This window comes from Balaenoptera ricei, chromosome X (assembly GCF_028023285.1).
Source record: "Balaenoptera ricei isolate mBalRic1 chromosome X, mBalRic1.hap2, whole genome shotgun sequence".
Classification (NCBI taxonomy): domain Eukaryota; kingdom Metazoa; phylum Chordata; class Mammalia; order Artiodactyla; family Balaenopteridae; genus Balaenoptera; species Balaenoptera ricei.
The window spans coordinates 107,120,965-107,139,866 of NC_082660.1; the positions used below are offsets into that span (position 1 = coordinate 107,120,965).

The 18,902-nt window shown below is 40.5% G+C and overlaps 1 protein-coding gene across 1 annotated transcript; it reads left to right on the forward strand.

Annotated features, from left to right (window-relative positions):
• The first annotated feature begins 7,045 nt into the window (after positions 1–7,045).
• UBE2A (ubiquitin conjugating enzyme E2 A) lies at positions 7,046–16,183 on the forward strand. Its single transcript, XM_059911446.1, has 6 exons — positions 7,046–7,284; positions 7,424–7,504; positions 7,899–7,924; positions 14,279–14,368; positions 15,444–15,532; positions 15,939–16,183. Exons 1-6 carry the CDS (start codon positions 7,241–7,243, stop codon positions 16,065–16,067), a joined length of 459 nt encoding a protein of 152 aa, XP_059767429.1. The 5' UTR covers positions 7,046–7,240; the 3' UTR covers positions 16,068–16,183.
• The last annotated feature ends 2,719 nt before the right edge of the window (positions 16,184–18,902 follow it).

The window sequence follows — 18,902 nt, forward strand, 5'->3', positions numbered from 1 at the left end:
AAAATCTGTTACAAATATTTATCCATTAATGCTTATCTGTAATAAGATTTTATGTATTTCATCTTTGAGAAAAATCTTAACACAGATAAGTACTGCCATATACTGATATCAATCCACAGGCACCTCCGGACTTCCCTGGTGGTCCAGTGGGTAAGACTCCATGCTCCCAATGCAGAGGGCCTGGGTTCAATCCCTGGTCGGGGAACTAGATCTCCCATGCATGCTGCAACTAAGAGCCCACATGCCAAAATTAAAAGGTACCACATGCTGCAGCGAAGATCCCACGTGCCGCAACTAAGACCCAGAGCAGCCAAAAATAAATAGACAGATAAATAAATAAATTTTTTTAAAAAGAATTGCAAAATGGTGACAATTGAGCATTAAGTCAAATGCAAGGTCCTTCTGAAAGCAGGGCCCTATGCAATTGTACAGGTTACATGCTTATGAATCCAATTCTAGTTTAAGAGAACTGGCTTCATAGGCATGTAAAAAAAAAATCCACATGCATCTGAGTTTTAATTGAGCATATTCATCTCTTAGATGGCACTTATAGAATTCTATCAGATTCTTCTCTTGACATTTGCCTTTCAGTATGTTGTTACATTGCAGAATAATCACTTCCAATTGAAGTTTAGGTGGAAGCTCCTCAACTGCACAGTTAAATTGCTTTTGAAATACAGAAATTTCCTTTGCACTTGCATCAGAGTCCAAAAATCACCACTGGAACTGTAATCTGAGCTCAGAAAAGATATCCACTGAAAATTTGTGTGGGACTGCAAATCTTGATTTTTTGTTTTAACATTTGACAGCACAGGAAGCAGTTAAGTAACTAGACATTACTTGTAGTTCAAAAAATGTCAGTTGTCATCGAAGTGATTTCACTGCGGTATAAATTTCACATGTGAGCAGCATTTTGCCTTGTAATTTTAGGTTAAATTTATTAAGTGACATCATTACCTCTACAGCAAAAGCTAATTCCATTCAGTGTTCAATAATAGTGGTTGAGGGTGATTCTTCTGGCTCAGAAAATTTTCAATCCCAGCCACGAGCTATAAAAATACAAAAACAAAACAAAAAATACAAAAACAAACAAACAAAACAACAAAAAAAACCTTATAACTGCTAAGTTGTTGAACTGCTGTTGGTAGGGCAAGTCAGAATATTCAGCCTCTTTTTCTGACAAAAATTCATGAAACTGACAATGGTTTAGTCCATGAGAGTGAATGAAGTTCACTGTAGACACGAATGGTTGAATAACACAAGATAGATTAAAATATTTCCCCGTGAAGTACCTGCCGTTCAATAATATATAACAAATAACTATAGGATTTAAACAACTTACATTTTCGCAAGCTTTGTACATTTGTCCAGCTAAGCCTTTTTCTCCTTCATACATGTTTGAAATGCATCTTAGCAGATTCTACTTCAGGTTGTATTGAATTAGTGGTTTCTTGACTTTTTTGAAAATATTCTCATTTGCCGTCATCTACAGATTATCCATACAGGCCAATTCTTCCATCGCTTTAAACTCAGCATTGACTCTTCAAATAAATAACAACAACTGAGGAGTATTATTAAGATCTGTCAACTTATAAAGAGCCAAGGAAAACCACTTGAAATAATTTGCCCTGTTTTTTAAATGACTATTGATGTTGCTTCCAATGTCCTCAACATTTTGAGCTGCTGTTCTTGGTGAAAGCCTAATAGTCTTTAAAAAGTTTATTTTCCCTGGACACATTTCTTTGGCTTCTGCAATCAAACACGATTTAATTAACTCACCATCAGTAGATGGCTTTCCTTGCTTGGCTAACAAATGAGCCACTCAGAAACTTACTTTGGCAGCAACCTCATTTTCATTTTTAATTTTTGTGAAGCATTTTGCTATGGTAAGATATTCTATTTTAAACTTTCTAATTTTTCTAACCGTTGCTTTCCTGTGAACTGGGAACATTGTAATGAGCACTTAGTTTGGTAATGTCGATGTATATCGTATTCTTTTAGCCATGCTACAGCGTCATTGTGTAATAAACACAGTGTTTTGACATCTAAATTGATGACCAAGTAATCTACACTCCACTGTGCCTTAAAAGCACAACATTCAAAATCCACTTTTATTTTCTTGTTTTGACATGCTAGGTATGCACTTGTAATTAAAAAATAATAATAATGCCAAAACACGGTGATACAAGTGGTACCCAAAATGCTGTTGAGATATAACTGTGTCACCGTGGTTCGTAGTGTACCGACCAACAGTGGGAAGTGATGAGGGCACCACATACAGTTTCTGTCACAGCTACTCCACTCTGCTATTGCAGCACAAAAGCAGCCATAGTGAAACTTTATTTATGGACATTGAAATTTGAATTTCATATCATCTTCATGTGTCATGAAATATGATTAAATACTATTCTTCTTTTGATTTTTTTTCAACCATTTAAAAATACAGAAAAACATTCTTAGCTTGCAGGCCATAGGAAGAATGCTGGCAGGCTGGATTCGGTTGTAGTTTGCTGGTGGATGTGGCTGGTTTGTTTGAATTCTCATGTGCAACACTGTAGCCATTTGTATTAGTTTCCTTTTGCTGCTGTAACAAACTACCGCAAACTCAGTGGCTTAAGAAAATTCAAATTTGTTATCTTAGGGTTCTGGAGATCAGAAATCCAAAATCAATCTCACTGGTCTAAAGTCAAGGTGTCAGCCAGGCTGATTGCTCCTAGAGGCTCCAGTGGAAAAGTCATTCTCTGCCTCTTCCAGCTTCTAGAGGCTGCCAGCAACCCTTGGCTCCTTGGCTGGTGGCTGCATCACTCCAATCTCTACTTCCATCATCACAGGGCCTTCTCTCTGAATTTGGACTCCTCCTTTCCTTTTATAAGGACCTTTTATAAGGACCCGTGTGATTATTATCAGGGCCACCTGTTTAATCCTGGATAATCTCCGTATCTCAAGATTCTAAATTTAATCACATCTGCAAAGTCCCTTTTGCCATATAAGGTAACATGTTCACAGGTTTAGGACATGGAGATTAGCACATGGAGATCTTGAGGAGGGGTGCATTATTCAGCCATGCCTTTGTTTTCCTCTATTCAGCAGTTCAGCAGGTAGTGAAATCCTATGTTCATGGCCCTAATTTCCCCATTTCTCTAAGCTTCACCATTTCTCTCCCCTCTCTCCCTCCCTCTATCTCTTTCTCTCCTTGTGCTCTAGGGGCTATAAATGGACAGCATACTACTACCTTTACTGCCAAGAACACACACTGACAACTGTTGTCTCCTGTAAGTGATCCTCTTCTTGACTTGTCTTCCAAGATTATTGGAGTCAAGAAAAATCTTTTGATTTTATTTTCTGTTGTTCCTTGGTTGTCATTTGTACTGAGTTTTATTGATAGAAGTGGGAACTATAGAAAAATAAAATTCCTTGCCTTCACTGGCTAACAGAAATACAAATTCCCAGCCTCATAAGGCAGGAAATGATATTTTATTTGGTTTCTCTCTCCAACCCCAAATAGTCGAGGAAAATCACAATCTATTCTGCATTTTGAAAACAAGAATAAAATTCCACAATTTCCCTAGTCATATAGTCCCATATTTTTCCTCCCTTTTAGGAAAATGCTCAGATCCTTGCCTCTGAACAATTTGGAATTTTTAATCTTCCCTGCAGCTGCATTGCTCACACACTTTTCTTTAAATTGAAAAGGACCTCTAGTTTCTTGACCCCTGTTCTTGGGGGGAAGGGGGGATGCTTGCCTGTGAAGAGGGTATTTCTTCAAGATGTCAAGGTGAGAATGGGGTGGAAGGAATGCTCGGCCAGCTCTGCTATGGTCAGTATATTCCAGCCCTATAATCGCCTGTGCTGGAGAACAATCTTCTGTGTGCTGCTTGCTATGACAACCCTGCTTCTGATGGGGAATGTGAGGGCACAGCATTCCTGCAAAGCAATTCCATTGTGCAGTCAGGGAACACTCTCCCCACATCCCAGTGCCCCGGGGCTTCCAAACTGCTTCGGTTCACGCTCTTGATTTTTTCCTCATTAGGTAGTCAAAGAGCTACTCCTTAGCTATACAGCAAAGGAGTGGCAGAAAACAGGCCCGCAACAAACTCAAACACATCTCTAGCCTTCAATGAGTTTTAGACATTTATACCCAGTCCCTTATATCCAGGAGCCTCCCAGACCCTCTCCTCTTCTCCAGTACATTATACGCCGCTTCTCAGTAGGATGTTTTCAGTGCATCTCTCTTGGGCTCAAACGCCTACAAAAGCTGCCTATCAAGCCTAAATTCCTCATGCTCACATTTGAGGGCATTTAATTAACTTCTGTCATCCTCACTTTTCCAAGCCAGGGTCTCATCAGTCTGCATTAGCCACTCTAACCTGCCCACTGCCCCCAGATCCTGGTTAAGCTCCATGCCCACGCTCGTGCTGTTGCCCTCGTAGCAACTGCTTGAGTTTCTCCCTCCTAAGCCCTGCTTTCCTCTCTTCTGAAACAACTTTGAAATAAACCCATTCCAGGAAGCTTCTTCTAACCCCACCGGACTGATGATTCCCTTGCTGCGCAGCCCCTCAGCATCTGTGGATTCACATGTTTCTGCTATGTATCTTGCTGCTGCTCTGGAGGGAGAATTCTAAGATGCCACCCCCTTCCTCAAGATTTCTGGTCACTTCTTCCAGCTATTCAGTCAAACACTAATCTAGGTTCTGCTATGAGGCAATTCTGTAGATGTAATTAAGGTCCCAAATCAGATGATTTTAAGATCAGGAGATTATCTGGGATGGGCCTGACCTAATCAGATAAGGCCTTAAAGTGAACTGGGCTCTTTCTGAAGAAAGATACTCAAACTGTGAGATGAAAAAATATATATACGTTAAAAAAAAAGTGTGAGAGGGATTTGATGGGAGAGAAATTCTCTATTGCTGGCTTTGAAGATGGAGTAGGCCACATGGCAAGGTATGCAGGTAACCTCTAGGAGCTGAGACTGGTCCCCGGCTGGCAGCCACTGAGGAAATGGGGCCTTCAATCTTACAACCACAAGGAACTGAAGTTGACTAACAGCTTGTGGTAATTTGTTAAACATCAATAGAAAACTAACCCACTTGCTTTTGTAGACCTTGCTTTTGTTGATTTCATATGTGCGTATTAGTAGACTGCAAGCTCCTAGATTAGAGGAAAAGGAGGTTTTTAATTTATTTTTGTAACCCCTTCCCACCACAGCCATAATGTGATGCTATTAGGGAGATTTGCCTTAACTGATACGTTGGAGTTAATGGGAGATATAAATCCTTGGCCATGAGAGTACTTGTTGTAAAGCAGCAGCTAGAATCACTACCACTGTCAAGTGCCTCCTGCCTCCCATGTTAAAAACAATTTCCTGCACATCTGATATCTTCTGGACATCTTCACGCAAATGTCTCACTAGTCCCATGAACTCAGTAAGTCCCCAAATTTCCTCTCCCAAAACTGCCCCTCCGTCTCTATTCTGTAATTCTGGTAATGGCACCTTCAAACCCCCAATTATCTTGGAGGTTAGAACTTGAGCCATTGTTTGTTTGTTTGGCCGCGCCACACCGCAGTGCGCCGCGGGGCTTGTGGGATCTTAGTTCCCAGACCAGGGATCGAACCTGTGCTCCCTGCAGTGGAAGCGCAGAGCCCTAACCACTGGACCGCCAGGGAAGTCCCCAGAACTTGAGCCATAGTTGACTCCTTCCCCTCTCTTGCCTCCACATTCTATCTGTTCCCAGGTCCTCTCCATTTATCCCCTCCTCTCCATGTTTATTGTCTTTGCCTGGTTCAGTACCTCTCACCTGGAATACTTCAGGAGTCTCCTAGTTGCTGTCCTGGGACCCATCTCTGATGAGCACAGCTCTGATCATGTCGCTTTTCTGCTCAACCACCTTCCAAGGAAGCCATTAGCTTGGCATTCAAAACTCTCCATGACTTAACCCAAACCTACCTTTCTCATATTTTCAAAAATCCTTAAATGAGTATTTTGCCTACCTTCTATGTTATTTTGGGTTGACCTTTTAAAAAATATTCTTTAAAACTGTTATTGCTTTTGCAGGTCCACATACTAACTGTGACTCTTCCCTGCAACCTGCAGCTTTTTCACGTGCATCTTACCGTTACTTTACTTCAGACTCACTGCTCTTCCAATTCTCTGCAGTCGGATATTCTCATACCTTGGACTCTTCTGAACATATATTAGCTGCTTGGCTTGTTGAACTGCCAAGGGGAAATGTGGTTCCAGAGCCAAATTGTGAGTGCCCAAAGCTAAAGCCTCATTCTGCTTGCCTCCAGCTCTCATTCCCTCCCCCAGGACACACAACACCATTTCATTCTGCTTTGGGGGTGATCATTGGCCTAAATGTTAGGACCCAAACCCGCACATTCATCCCATAGACAAGGAACCCACATTCCATAGAGAAGGGACCCTCGACCTCATAGTCGAGGTCGATTTATTCTTTGGATTTTCAGTGATTTTAAGCAGTCACACACCCTCCTCCCCAGTCTCCAGTGTCCGCAGGGGGTGTGTCCCCTAGACTTCCGGCTTTTGGACAACCGGTTTTGCCTCCGCCCACTCCCACCTCGAGATCTCGAGATTGGGACTTCCATCGTTCTTCTCCCCCGTCAGCCACTGTGCGCACTTTAATAAGTGATCTGATCTCAAAAAAAAAAGAAAGAAAGAAAGAAAGAAAGAAAAAAGAAAGAAAGAAAAAAGAAAGAAAGAAAGAAAGAAAGAAAGAAAGAAAGAAAGAAAGAAAGAAAGAAAGAAAGAAAGAAGAAAGAAAGAAAGAAAGGGAAAAGAAAAAGGAAAACAGAAAAGAGCTTCCCGGGGTTCGTCTTAGAATTGGCAAATAGAGGTGCACCCCGTTCCACCACCCGATCCTAGTGAGTTCCAGGCAATTACGTGCGGCCCGCAGCTCACCTCTCACCGCCCCCCCACCGCCTCCCGCCCGGGTTTAATGACCTAAGCAACTTTCCGTCCCCCCCCCCCGCCCAGTCTTGGTACGGCCTGTCCGGCGATCGGCGTTCCACCCCCGCCCTTTCCTTCTAGGTTGGTTCAGCCCCTGTCTACTCAGGGGTGGTGCTCAGCCGGCGCCAGACAGACCCTCGACTTCGGAGAGGCAGTGCAGTTCCTCTGGGAGCGTCCCCCTCGGTTCCATCAGCTTCCCCAGCCTCCTCGGCCGCCTTACCGCCCGCGGGGACCCAAGAGCTCGGTGTATGCCCCACCCCTGACCCCGCTAGAGACATGTCCACCCCGGCTCGGCGGCGCCTCATGAGGGACTTCAAGAGGTAACCCGCCCGGGACGCCGGGGTCCCGGGGCTGCGGCCGGGGCGCAGGGCGGGGCCGGCGGAGGGCCGGGCGGGCGGCGGGGCGGCCGGCGGCGCGAGCGGGTGCCGGATCGCAGGCCCCCTGTCTGTTTCCTTGAAGGTTGCAGGAGGATCCTCCAGCCGGAGTCAGCGGAGCTCCGTCCGAGAACAACATCATGGTTTGGAACGCGGTCATTTTTGGGTGAGTCTGCGTTCCGGGTGGTGGCGAGGGCTAGGGACGCGTGTGCCCTCCGGGACCGGCCCGGTGCGGAAGCGGGGGCAGAGGGAGAGTGTTTGGGGCTGGCTGGGCCTAGGCGCCTCCCCGGAGCCTGTGCCTCGAGTAGCTCGGTTCCCGCTGCCAGGGGAACCGCTTGGGGTGCTAAGGGGGGCGGGGCGGGGAGTGGTGGCGCTTCGGCGCGGCGGCCTGCCCGGGGTTTCTGAGCCCCAGACCTCTGTTGGTAGTGGTTTTGCAACCCGGGAAGCGGTGGTTTACCAGCGGTGGAGCGAGCAGGGCTCGTAATAGCCATGTCCTCAGATGAATCGGGGAGAGGGGAGCCCCCGAAGCGGGAACTGATTGGTTTTTCTCTGTGTTGCAGGCCTGAAGGGACCCCGTTTGAGGATGGTAAGAGTTTCTTTACCCACCTTTCAGGAGCCTGATCATCTGGGGAAAGGGTTCCCAGTCATCCTGGAAGTGCCTCCTACTTAGGAACCCGCTTCTCCCTAGCCTCTGCCCACTAAAGGCTTGAGTGGAATCCAGTCTGTGGCAGGTTGTTCTGGCTATTGTCCGCTTGACTAGAACTGCACCTTTTTTATTGCTTCTTTAAAAAAAATCTGGGTAAGGCAGTAAAAGGAGCATCATACCACTGATGTTAAGGGTCTGTGAGGTTTGGGCTGTGATCCTCCTGAATTCAGCCCCCCATCAAGATACTGAGTAAGTGTCAACCCAACCACTTGCTGATAGGCTCAGAGACCCCAGGGACCATTTGATTCAGAATTCTTCACAAGGGCGGGAACTGTGTTCAGCAGGTGCTTAATGTGTGTTTGTTGGATGTTGAATGGATGCAAGAATCCCTTGCACACAATTGTCTGGTTTCTACAGTCTGGCATTGAGTGCCTGTCAGCCTCACTGCTTTAAGATGGTCTTTAATGGCACCTTTAATAGCCAGATTGAGCATAATGTTTCTAATTTTTAAATGAGTTTTCAGTATGTGCTTTTATCAAGACTTGATGGTCAGTAATCTCAAAGCAGTTTCACAGTTGAGGGGAGCCTTAATGTACTGTCTTGACCAGTGTCCAACCTACTTCAAGGTACTACACGTACTTATAGGTACATGATTTTTAATGGGTTTAGGTTTGACCTTTAAAAACACACGTTAGTTGCTTTTTTTTTTTAATTATTAGCACCTTTAATTATTGTTTATTTATTTATTTTTTTGGCTGTGTTGGGTCTTCGTTTCTGTGCGAGGGCTTCCTCTAGCTGCGGCGAGCGGGGGGCCACTCTTCATCGCGGTGCGCGGGCCTCTCACTATTATGGCCTCTCTTGTTGCGGAGCACAGGCTCCAGACGCGCAGGCTCAGCAGTTGTGGCTCACGGGCCCAGGTGCCCGGCAGCATGTGGGATCTTCCCAGACCAGGGCTCGAACCCGTGTCCCCTGCATTAGCAGGCAGACTCTCAACCACTGCGCCACCAGGGAAGCCCCACGTTAGTTGCTTTTTAAGGATTTTTTTTAAGCTTCCTATTTTGAGATAATTATAGGTTCATGTGCAGTTGTAATAAATAATATTACAGAGAGACCTTGTATACCCTTCACCTGCTCCCCCACCCCTTTGGTAACAAGTCATCTTGAATGACTATGCACAACCAGGAAATTAACATTGATATAGTTTTAGTGCACTCAATTGTGTGTGTGTGTATGTGTGTGTGTGTTTGTGTGTGTGTAGTTAATTGTTTTTGAAAGCTTAATACATTTAAAAACATGATTAAAAGTATTTGAACTACTAATCGACATCTTTAATATTTTGAGGTATTTTTAAAAAGAAAAGGATCTTTCTGTTATTTTTTTCTCAATGACTTACCTTCCTTTGGTCACATAGCATTTGAGAGATATTATACACATATGCACACACATATGCCCATAACTCAGTTTGAAGGCGGGAACAAAAACATTTCTGTAAACTACTAAGTACAAACTTATGTTGCCAAGTCAGTTTGCTTTTTGATGCTACCAACCACAAGACGTTGTGAGGTAGGTCAATATTAACCAATTCTATGATTTGTCTCAAACACTCACATTTCCCTAGAAGACTGTAGACAGTAACCTAAATACTTGTAGTTTCCTCTCTACCTTCACCCACTGGGTAGATATCACTGCTCTTCAGTGCTGCAATAAAAAGAAATGACAGCAGGGGAGTGGGATCCTCAAGCCATACTATTGATACTTTGGTGCAGTAAATCATTTGAACTGATCCTGATCTGTAGCAAGAGCTAGCTAAGCTTAATTTTCCTCTACTAGACTGGTGCTAGTTCTTCATACTTAAGTTTTATGTGCAGATTAGCTGTGTATCTGCTTTAGCTCCAGCAGGCTTTGTTTTCATTGGCTTCTTTTTTCCTCCTGATTTTACTCAGACTGCTTTACGCTGGGCACAGCTTTATTAATAGTACACCACTTTGCTGGGGTTGGCAACTTAAATATTTCAAGGGTGCTTCTCTCGTTTTAAGTGGTATGAGTTGAAAAGGTACTTGTGGAATCCATTATCTACCTGGACCTTCCCCCTTGACATTACTGGCTCTTTTTTTGATGATGTGTATCTCCACCCTGACATTACTGAAAGGAATTACTCAGGCTAAATGACAGTACCCTTTTCTAATTCATTCTTTTGAGCAGTCTGCTATCCATGGATGCTTTCTCAGGTGTCTAGAACACTGACCAAGGTTACAAGAAATTTTTTGACCATTTAAAAATACCTGTTATTTACAGTTAGGAAATTTACTGGAAAGGCCCAATTAGGGACAAGTGGCATAGTTGATTTTGCTGTTGCCAACGTATTATATAAATCAACAGCTCCAAAACTACTTCTGCTGCTTCCTTGTAAACCATTTGTAGTGGAGGTTTCTGGAACAGCCAGGCCCTAGTTAAAGAGATGAAATTTTAAGAAAAGGAACTCTTAAAGGTATTTTGATTTAACTTTACACACTTGAAGGTAAGAGGACTATGCTCCCAAGAGCTTACACTACCAAACAAAACACTGGGGGGAGATACTTCCTCATAAAATATCTTGGTATGTATGCTGAATACGAAGGCTAAGGAACAATGTATTCTCCATCACATCATCTGAAAATTGTTAATAGACACAGTAAGATACTAGTACTTGATTTTCATAATAGATGTATTCTTAAGAATTTGGTGTCTTTTTTTAAAAAAATGAACCAAAGTCCACTAGGGGTGTTCTTAAGGTAAATAAATCCTATGATGAAGAGTATTTGGGTATTATCTTAAAAATCAGACTTTTTTCAGTCATCAAAAAAAACTTTTTTAAGTACATGTACTTTGCTTTCTCCTCAGGGGTCACAAACTGGTGGCTAAATGGCAGAAAACACCTACAGAGGTGCTTTCTTTGGCCAATACAATATTTTCAAAAAATTGTATTTGTGACTGTCTTTAGGCAGAACATACACTCTCTACTTTAACCATATCACTCCCTATTGCCATACACCTGCCATTTAACTCATTTATATAATTTTCCTGGTCCCTATACATAGATGGATTAATTGATACTTTCCTTACAATTTTGTGACCTCCTCAGGAAGATAAAAAATCAGTACAGATTGTGTACAACAATGGTGAGGCTTAAGTTTCCAATTCTTTTAAAGCCTAGCCTTCTAAATATTCAGAGGACAAGCTCTAGTCTCGATTGCGTAGTATTAATTCTCAGATTTTAAATTTCCTTAACATTTGTTTTGGATCTCAGAAATTGGATTGAGAGTTGTACTAAAGAGGTTCTCATTGTTTAAGGTGGCTAAAAGTGTGAAATATCCCTTTAAATGTGTGCTTTGAGTAAGATTTAGGTACGTCCTAATTTATACTCACATTGAATATAAATTATCTTGGTTTCACTTCTCAAGATATTAAATGAGCTGTTCTTAAAGACTTGATTAACTTCTTTGGTAGCTAGGTAACCACCTTGTTGAACTTTTAGGCAAGCATTAGGCAGAAAGCTCAAGTCAAGGGTTTTGTGAGCCACCAGCATATGTACTCAACTTGCTTTCACTGTGATTGATGTAGGTCAGAAAGAAAGTACTATTTAATATTTGAATTCATTAATTGTATTTTTCTTACTGATAGTGAAGTTTGGATTTTTGGTTTTTGCCTCCTTCAGCTGGGTCTAGAGATATGAAACTGTAGAATTATTGTAACTAAAATATTTATGAAGCACTTATTTTGTGTCACTGTGCATCTTTCCCTCATTTAAACCTCACAACAATGTTATGTAGCAGGTACTATTATTAACCCTATTTTACAGATGAGGAACTTGAGGTTTAGTCAAGTTGAGCAGTTTCCCCAAAGGTTTCATAACTAGCAAGTAGCAAAGCAAGGATTCGAACCCAGATCTGTCTGACTACAAAGCTTCTGCTCTGCCCCACTGCACTCCACTGTTTCCACTTACGCCTGCCTTCTGTGTGACTTTACCACCTTTAGGTATCATATTTAATGATGGTTTTAATTTAAAGTACCTGGGAGCTCTGCATGCTATTAAATCTGCCCAATTTTCGAACAGTTTTTTTAGATCAATTTCTTGATGATAAATCTCTAAGCTATAATTTAAGCGGGTATCAACACTGAGCCAAATGTGTTTATACTTGAGATACATAAGGAAGCTCAGAGTTTTGAACTAACACTTATTCCCACTTTTTCTTGCGTATTATAATATCAATAGAACTGAAAAGAAAGAACTATGCTTTCTTCCTCAAAAATAGGAAGAGTTATGACCAGGTGGTGATAAAGGTGAAGTGTGTTCTGATGGACTATAGCATGTTTATCCATTCCAAAATATTTTGCTTTTTGTCCTTAGTTATAATACATAGTAACTTCAGATCTGCCTTTCAAGATTAGGGAGTAACAATAGTTGGGGAATATAATATGTCTCCATATGTTGCATTTTTAAAATTTTATTTATTTATTTATTTATATTTGGCTGCGTTGGGTTTTTGTTGCTGCACACGGGCTTTCTAGTTGCGGCAAGGGGGGGCTACTCTTCGTTGCAGTGTGCAGGCTTCTCATTGCGGTGGCTTCTTCTCTTGTTGCAGAGCACGGGCTCTAGGCGCGTGGGCTTCAGTAGTTGTGGCACGCAGGCTATAGGCTGCAGGCTCAATAGTTGTGGCACATGGGCTTAGTTGCTCCGCGGCATGTGGGATCTTCCCAGACCAGGGCTCGAACCCATGTCCCCTGCATTGGCAGGCGGATTCTTAACCACTGCACCACCAGGGAAGTCTGATATGTTGCATTTTAAATTATTCTGAAACTTTGGGACACATGTTCATACCAAGAACAACTTTGTTAGCAAATTGTTTCCTATGAGCTTGCTGGTAGGAAACACTTTTTGGTATTGTTACATGTAACAACTAGCAGTAAAATGATTATAGTCTTTTTTTCTTAAGTGGAAAGGAGGAATGGAAGCTAGGAGGAAATAAATTGCTAACTCGAAGGAACCAGTAACAATTTATACTCTATCTGAAGTGTGGTCTGTTGTATTAGAATAAGTAATTTATTAAGTGGACTAGAGTAATATAGTGGAACGTGCATCACCTTAGATAATAACTGATTCCTTAAGATTACTTGAAGAAATTTCAGTCAGGAAAAAACAATTGCCCAATTGTTTTCTTGAATTTATTAAACCCAATTAAAAATAACATTTTGAAGAAAATAATCTCCCCAAATCACAACATCCAACAATTCTTTTTTGGTGGGGGGCGGGGGCGCGCTGTGGGGCATGCGGTATCTTAGTTCCCCGGCCAGGGATCGAACCAGTGTCCCCTGCAGTAGAAGCACAGAGTCCTAAACACTGGACCGCCAGGGAAGTCCCCAACAATTCTTGAATGAGATCCAGTTTGTCCATTTCTTATAAACAAGTCTATAACTTAGTATGCTTTAGGGCCTCCTGCTACCTTAGTTGACACATATTCAAGAAAAATAATTTGTTTCAATAGTAGCGTAAACAAACATCATTAGAAAGAAATTTACTGGAGACATGAATGCAATCTAATATGATTTTTAAATTATTTCTGCCATTAATTCCTACCATTAGTGTGAATAATTGAGTTGGTTTTATAGTGAAGTAGCTTGTGAGTCATACTTAAGGGTTTTAAAGAGGGACTGTGAAGTTTTTTCTGGCTTACATTCAATTATGTTTTCATTATAGAGTTGCTATTACATGAAGAGGAGCCAGTGAACACTTTTCTTATTCCCTGCTATTTTAAAAATAATTTGATTATTGATTTGTATTTCTAGCATTGGTTTTTGAACTTTGTGCTCTCATCCTTTCTAGTGCATTTAAAAATCACCACTTAAGATGACAGCTGATTAAAATTGGCCTTTATTAAGGTCTTTCAGTCTTCTCAAGGAGGAAGGCCACGTTTTGGCTCTAGTTGCTTGTCATTTTAAGGATGTCTTCAAAATGTACAGTGGCTAAAGTTATCCTGCAGGCAGTAATTTTGAGTTTAAGATGGCTGTATTTAAGTTTGGGGGAGAATAATGGAAAAACAGAAAACAAATCACCTTTGAGTGATGGTTCTTACAGTGTCCATCCATTTTTAGGGCAATCCCTGGAGCTGTATCTCTTACCTGGTCTCTTTCCTCTCTACTCTATCTTTGCGTTATTTCATATAATACTTGAAAAAAAAGTCATGTAGTATTAAAAACAAAGTACTACCGAACAAAGTGATAACTAGGTTTTCTTAACCCTTTCTTTTCTAATCACAGGAACCTTTAAGCTTACAATAGAATTCACTGAAGAATATCCGAATAAGCCACCTACGGTTAGATTTGTCTCTAAGATGTTTCATCCAAATGGCAAGTATCACTTTTAATACAGTATTTTAAACTACTACACTGTTTATTTGGGAGGTATTCCACATTTCCTATTTGTCTGTAGCACCTGAGTATTTGTCTAGGCATCTTGCTGTTTCCTGAAACCTGAACTTGTTCATGGTGGTCTATTGCTGTCTTGGTCTGTGGTCCTAGAACTGAAGCAGTGAAGGGACATTGCCTTTGCTTGGAATCTGAGAGCCTCCTGGTTTTGATGATTTTATCATTTACTTACTAAACAAAAATAAGGATGTTCTTGAGGTTTCCTTTTAATATAAGGCCAGATTGGGGTAGTTTTGTGTTGTGATTATTTTCACTAGCATTTAGAGCAATAGTTTTCAGCTTTGGATGCAGATCAGAATTAGCATGGGACATTTAAAAGCCATGGATGTCCCGGCCCCACTCCAGACCTACTGAATATCAGATTCTGTGGTTGAGTCCAGGTATACGGTATATTGGAATTCTAACTTACTTGGTGATTCTAACTTACTATTCTAACTTACTATTCTAACTTACTATTTTGCTCTTTTATTTTTTTTCCTAGTGATTCTAACTTACTATTTTGCTCTTTTATTTTTTTTCCTAGTAATAAGCCTAGAACAAGTTGCCTTTTATTCAGGTTAATAATGTATTTTCCAGGGTATCAGATATTTTTACCTTCATACCAAAATGAAACCTTGTGAACTCTGAGCTATCTTGGTTATTTCAGATAGGAGATAAAGTTTAAAAATTTAGTGGAGTGAATTTCCCATAAGTCTATCGATGATGAGGAACCCTCTTAGAAATTGTGCGTGGTTTCCTGGATAACAGGGCAGTCTTTTCAGAATAACAAGCATTAAGTATCTTCCAGTTTTATACTGATTATGTTTGACATTCTCTGATCATCCTGTTTCACTAGTAGTGATTATGACACTTCTTTTAGGAAGGTAACTAAGAAGCAGCTTAGTAATCTTTTTTAAACCTCAGAAGCAAAGTATTCTTGACTGTATTTGTCTTGACTATGATGTTAAAACCTTAATGGTTTTGTTATGTTTAACATAACCTACTTCTATGCTCTTAGTCTATGCAGATGGTAGTATATGTCTGGACATACTTCAGAACCGTTGGAGTCCAACATATGATGTGTCTTCCATTTTAACATCCATACAGGTGAATTTTCCTTAATGTGACTATGGCCTTTGATATGTTTATATTAGCAATTGTTTTTGAAAGTCAGAAGTAAAAAGTAGGTCAGTAAGACCTAACCCACCAGAAAACATATATGTTTGCCTAGCTACTAGCAGATTAATGTAACTGTAGATTACTATGCTAAGAGAGCAAATTTAGCTGCTACCTAGGACAATTCGAGTGTGTTGAAGATACACATTGGGGTGGCCAGAAAGTTCGTTCAGGTTTTGCATAAGATGGTACGAAAAACCTGAACAAAGTTTTTGGCCAACTATATATATATATATATAATATATATATATATATATATTATATATATATATATATATATATTATATATATATATATTTGCATTGAGGAACTGACTTTTTACAAATTGTCTCTATAGTCTCTTTTGGATGAACCCAATCCCAATAGTCCAGCAAACAGCCAGGCTGCTCAGCTGTACCAGGAGAACAAGCGGGAGTATGAAAAACGTGTTTCTGCGATAGTAGAACAGAGCTGGCGTGACTGTTGACCCGGGTGCAGGAAAAGCAGCAGCTGGTCATAAGAAAAATATATATTGATGTGTTTGTCACCTTCCTATTCGTCAGTGTCATTACATTTACTTTATTAAAAGCAAAATAGCTGTTGTGCTGTTTCCATCTTCCCTTGCCAGGCTTTTCCTGCCCCTTCTACCCTCTCCTTAAACATCAGAAAACACCCTCTATGAGATCAAATGTACTGTACCTGGGTTACGTGCAAAAAGTCACTAATGCTTAATTCCTTTTCTGTTGTGTCTCATTTCCAGTTTTATGGCAGTATTGTGTTACTGTACTTTACACTAAGCTTTTAAAATGAATTGTTTTACAAGTGGTGCTTATGCATAGCTTGATGACCAGAATGTTATTTTTAACAGAATGAATGATTACTGAAGCGTTTCACCCTGGCTGGTCCTTCACTTGTGTTGGATTTAGAAGTGAATTTTTGGAATATGGCCTATAGAAAACAGGGAAACAAATCCATATAAACATCCATTTTGAAAGAGCAATGGAAGCTAAAAAGGCTATGATACTAATACCTAACTAACATGAATTGTGTTTTTTACTGGTAGGAAGGAGAATGTTAAAGGGCTCAGCCAAAGGAGTGCAGCAATCATAGTAACTGACACTTCCTCCCCTTGCAAGGTGTTCAATGGACACACCCAAGCTAAGATTCAGAATACTGAAGTCTTCTGGATTTTCACTTTTTAAAGAGGTGTGGGAGCAGAGGAATGGAAACAATCATTAGTTTTTAAGCTAGGGAAGGCTGGAGAGCCTTTAATCCTTTTAAAGGAGCAGTGCTACCCTAGATAAACAAATTTATAATCCTCCATTGTTTTTTTAGAGTTTTAATTAACCCAAGGAAGGGAACATGTCTGTGGTAAACCACTCAAATCCTCTGTTAATGCTGCATGCTTTAGTTTCTTCCTCCCTTTCAGTATTATAAGAACCTTAAAGTCAATGTTTGCGATCTTTCTTTGGATATTTATACTTTTAGATTGACAGTACCTTTAAGTAGCAGTGTGGGAAAAAGCTTGTAAATGTTTTGTCTGATGTTCCATTGTCACCTTTTGTGCATTTATCACTCTTATGAATTTAACTTTGCACAAGTAACCCATGTAAAAAAAATGTACATTTTTCAAAACTTGTAAATAAAAATAACCTTAAAAATTTGTAGTCAAGGTATAATTATATTTTAGCTCAGTATGAACTTTTAGTATGAATTTATTGGACTCTCATCTACTCATTCCCCCCCTTAAAATAAAAATTATGGTAAAAGCAAAAATAGATTTTGGGAGAGGGAGAAGAGTAGATACTGCTGGAGAGGACGTATTTTCTTTTCAGTCATAAGTGTTTAATGCTTTTTTAAACATGCTAACAAACAGAATGTAAATCTACTAGGTAAAACAAAGTTACTTCAGCATATATTATAGTCAATCAAGGGAATGAAATTGTGGTAAGGGGGGAGAATTAACCTGGAGATTTACCAGCATCCTCAGAGACCAAGATCTAACTTGTTGATCCTGACATTCCACCTCTTAAAAAAGCCCTAGCTTAAAAAACAAACTAAATAATAAAATGGTATTTTAAGTCTCAGGTAAAGCTTGGGAGTACAGGTATCCTCAGTGTTACCTTGTTTAAACAAAACTCTGCTTTCTTCTGAGGAGCAATCTATCTCATTTTAAAGAGACAAGGACAGTGACTGTGGAAACTCACTTCTTGGGGAGGGGGGTGGGCGCTAATTGAAATTAAGTCCTTATGCTGTATGTACCCACTCATCCTCTAAGACATGGCACTTAAAGGAGCCTCAACATGAGGGAGCTCATCCTACACTGAACACATGAACCGGTTAGTTTCACCTAGAAGCAACTTCCTTAAATGCACTTACTTTCTCTTAAGTCCATTTCTACTTCAAAGTAGAATGACATTAAATTGGTCTTTATTTGGCAGATTAGTTTTACATAAATTTCTTCATCCTACTGTGGCTGGATATCTTTTTTTTTGTTCCATTTTTTTTGTTTTTGCCACACCGTGCAGCTTGTGGGATCTTAGTTCCCCGACCAGGGACTGAACGCGGGTCCACGGCAGTGAAAGCACTGAGTCTTAACCACTGGACCTCCAGGGAAGTCCTGTGGCTGGGTATCTTAAATATATTTGACACTGTTACTTATACTTGAAAAAATTAAGGTGAGATTGGGAATGTGCACGTTTAATATTTTTTTTGTACACCTCCTGAGAAACACTATTCCCAATCTCTTTCATGGGATAATCCTTTTAAAATCTTACAACGGCGTCAACAAGCTGACCTCCCAAAGCATCATATCCACGGTCAAAGGCACCACAAATCATTCACTTCAAAGTTTAATGCTAATTTGCCTTTTTTCTTTACAGTTTTTTTAAACAAATGACACAGGCTGCCTGCATACAATAATTTATAACAATAATAAACCAGATTTGTGAGGTCCCCTTTTAAATGGCAGAACTGAACTTGAACCTTCAATTCTGCACCTGCTGGTGTGGCAAAGAGGGTATGATGAAGAACCAAAGTTGTAATTAAAGTCCTTTCTTTAGGACCGATCTCCAGCTTCAGGAGTTACTCATAGCACAGTGAATGCACTGTATACTATTTTAAAAAGAATCCCAACAGAATGCCGGAAATTTCTATTCATTTTATAATCAAAGGGGAGGGAAAAAAATCTAAACGATAGATCTGTGAGCCTCAAAGCTATAAATATATATATAACTGAAAGCAGAGTTAGTTCCTCAGTATAATATATTTAAGTGATTCAAATAAAACTTAAAACTGCTCATGTACCTGCGCAGGTTTTACA

Excerpts from the sequence above, each read along its gene's own strand:
- UBE2A (XM_059911446.1), top strand. The coding sequence starts at position 7,241 with ATGTCCACCCCGGCTCGGCGGCGCCTCATGAGGGACTTCAAGAG. Across the intron at positions 7,505-7,898 it reads TGGAACGCGGTCATTTTTGG|GCCTGAAGGGACCCCGTTTG; the intron begins GTGAGTCTGCGT and ends TCTGTGTTGCAG. Across the intron at positions 15,533-15,938 it reads CCATTTTAACATCCATACAG|TCTCTTTTGGATGAACCCAA; the intron begins GTGAATTTTCCT and ends TTGTCTCTATAG.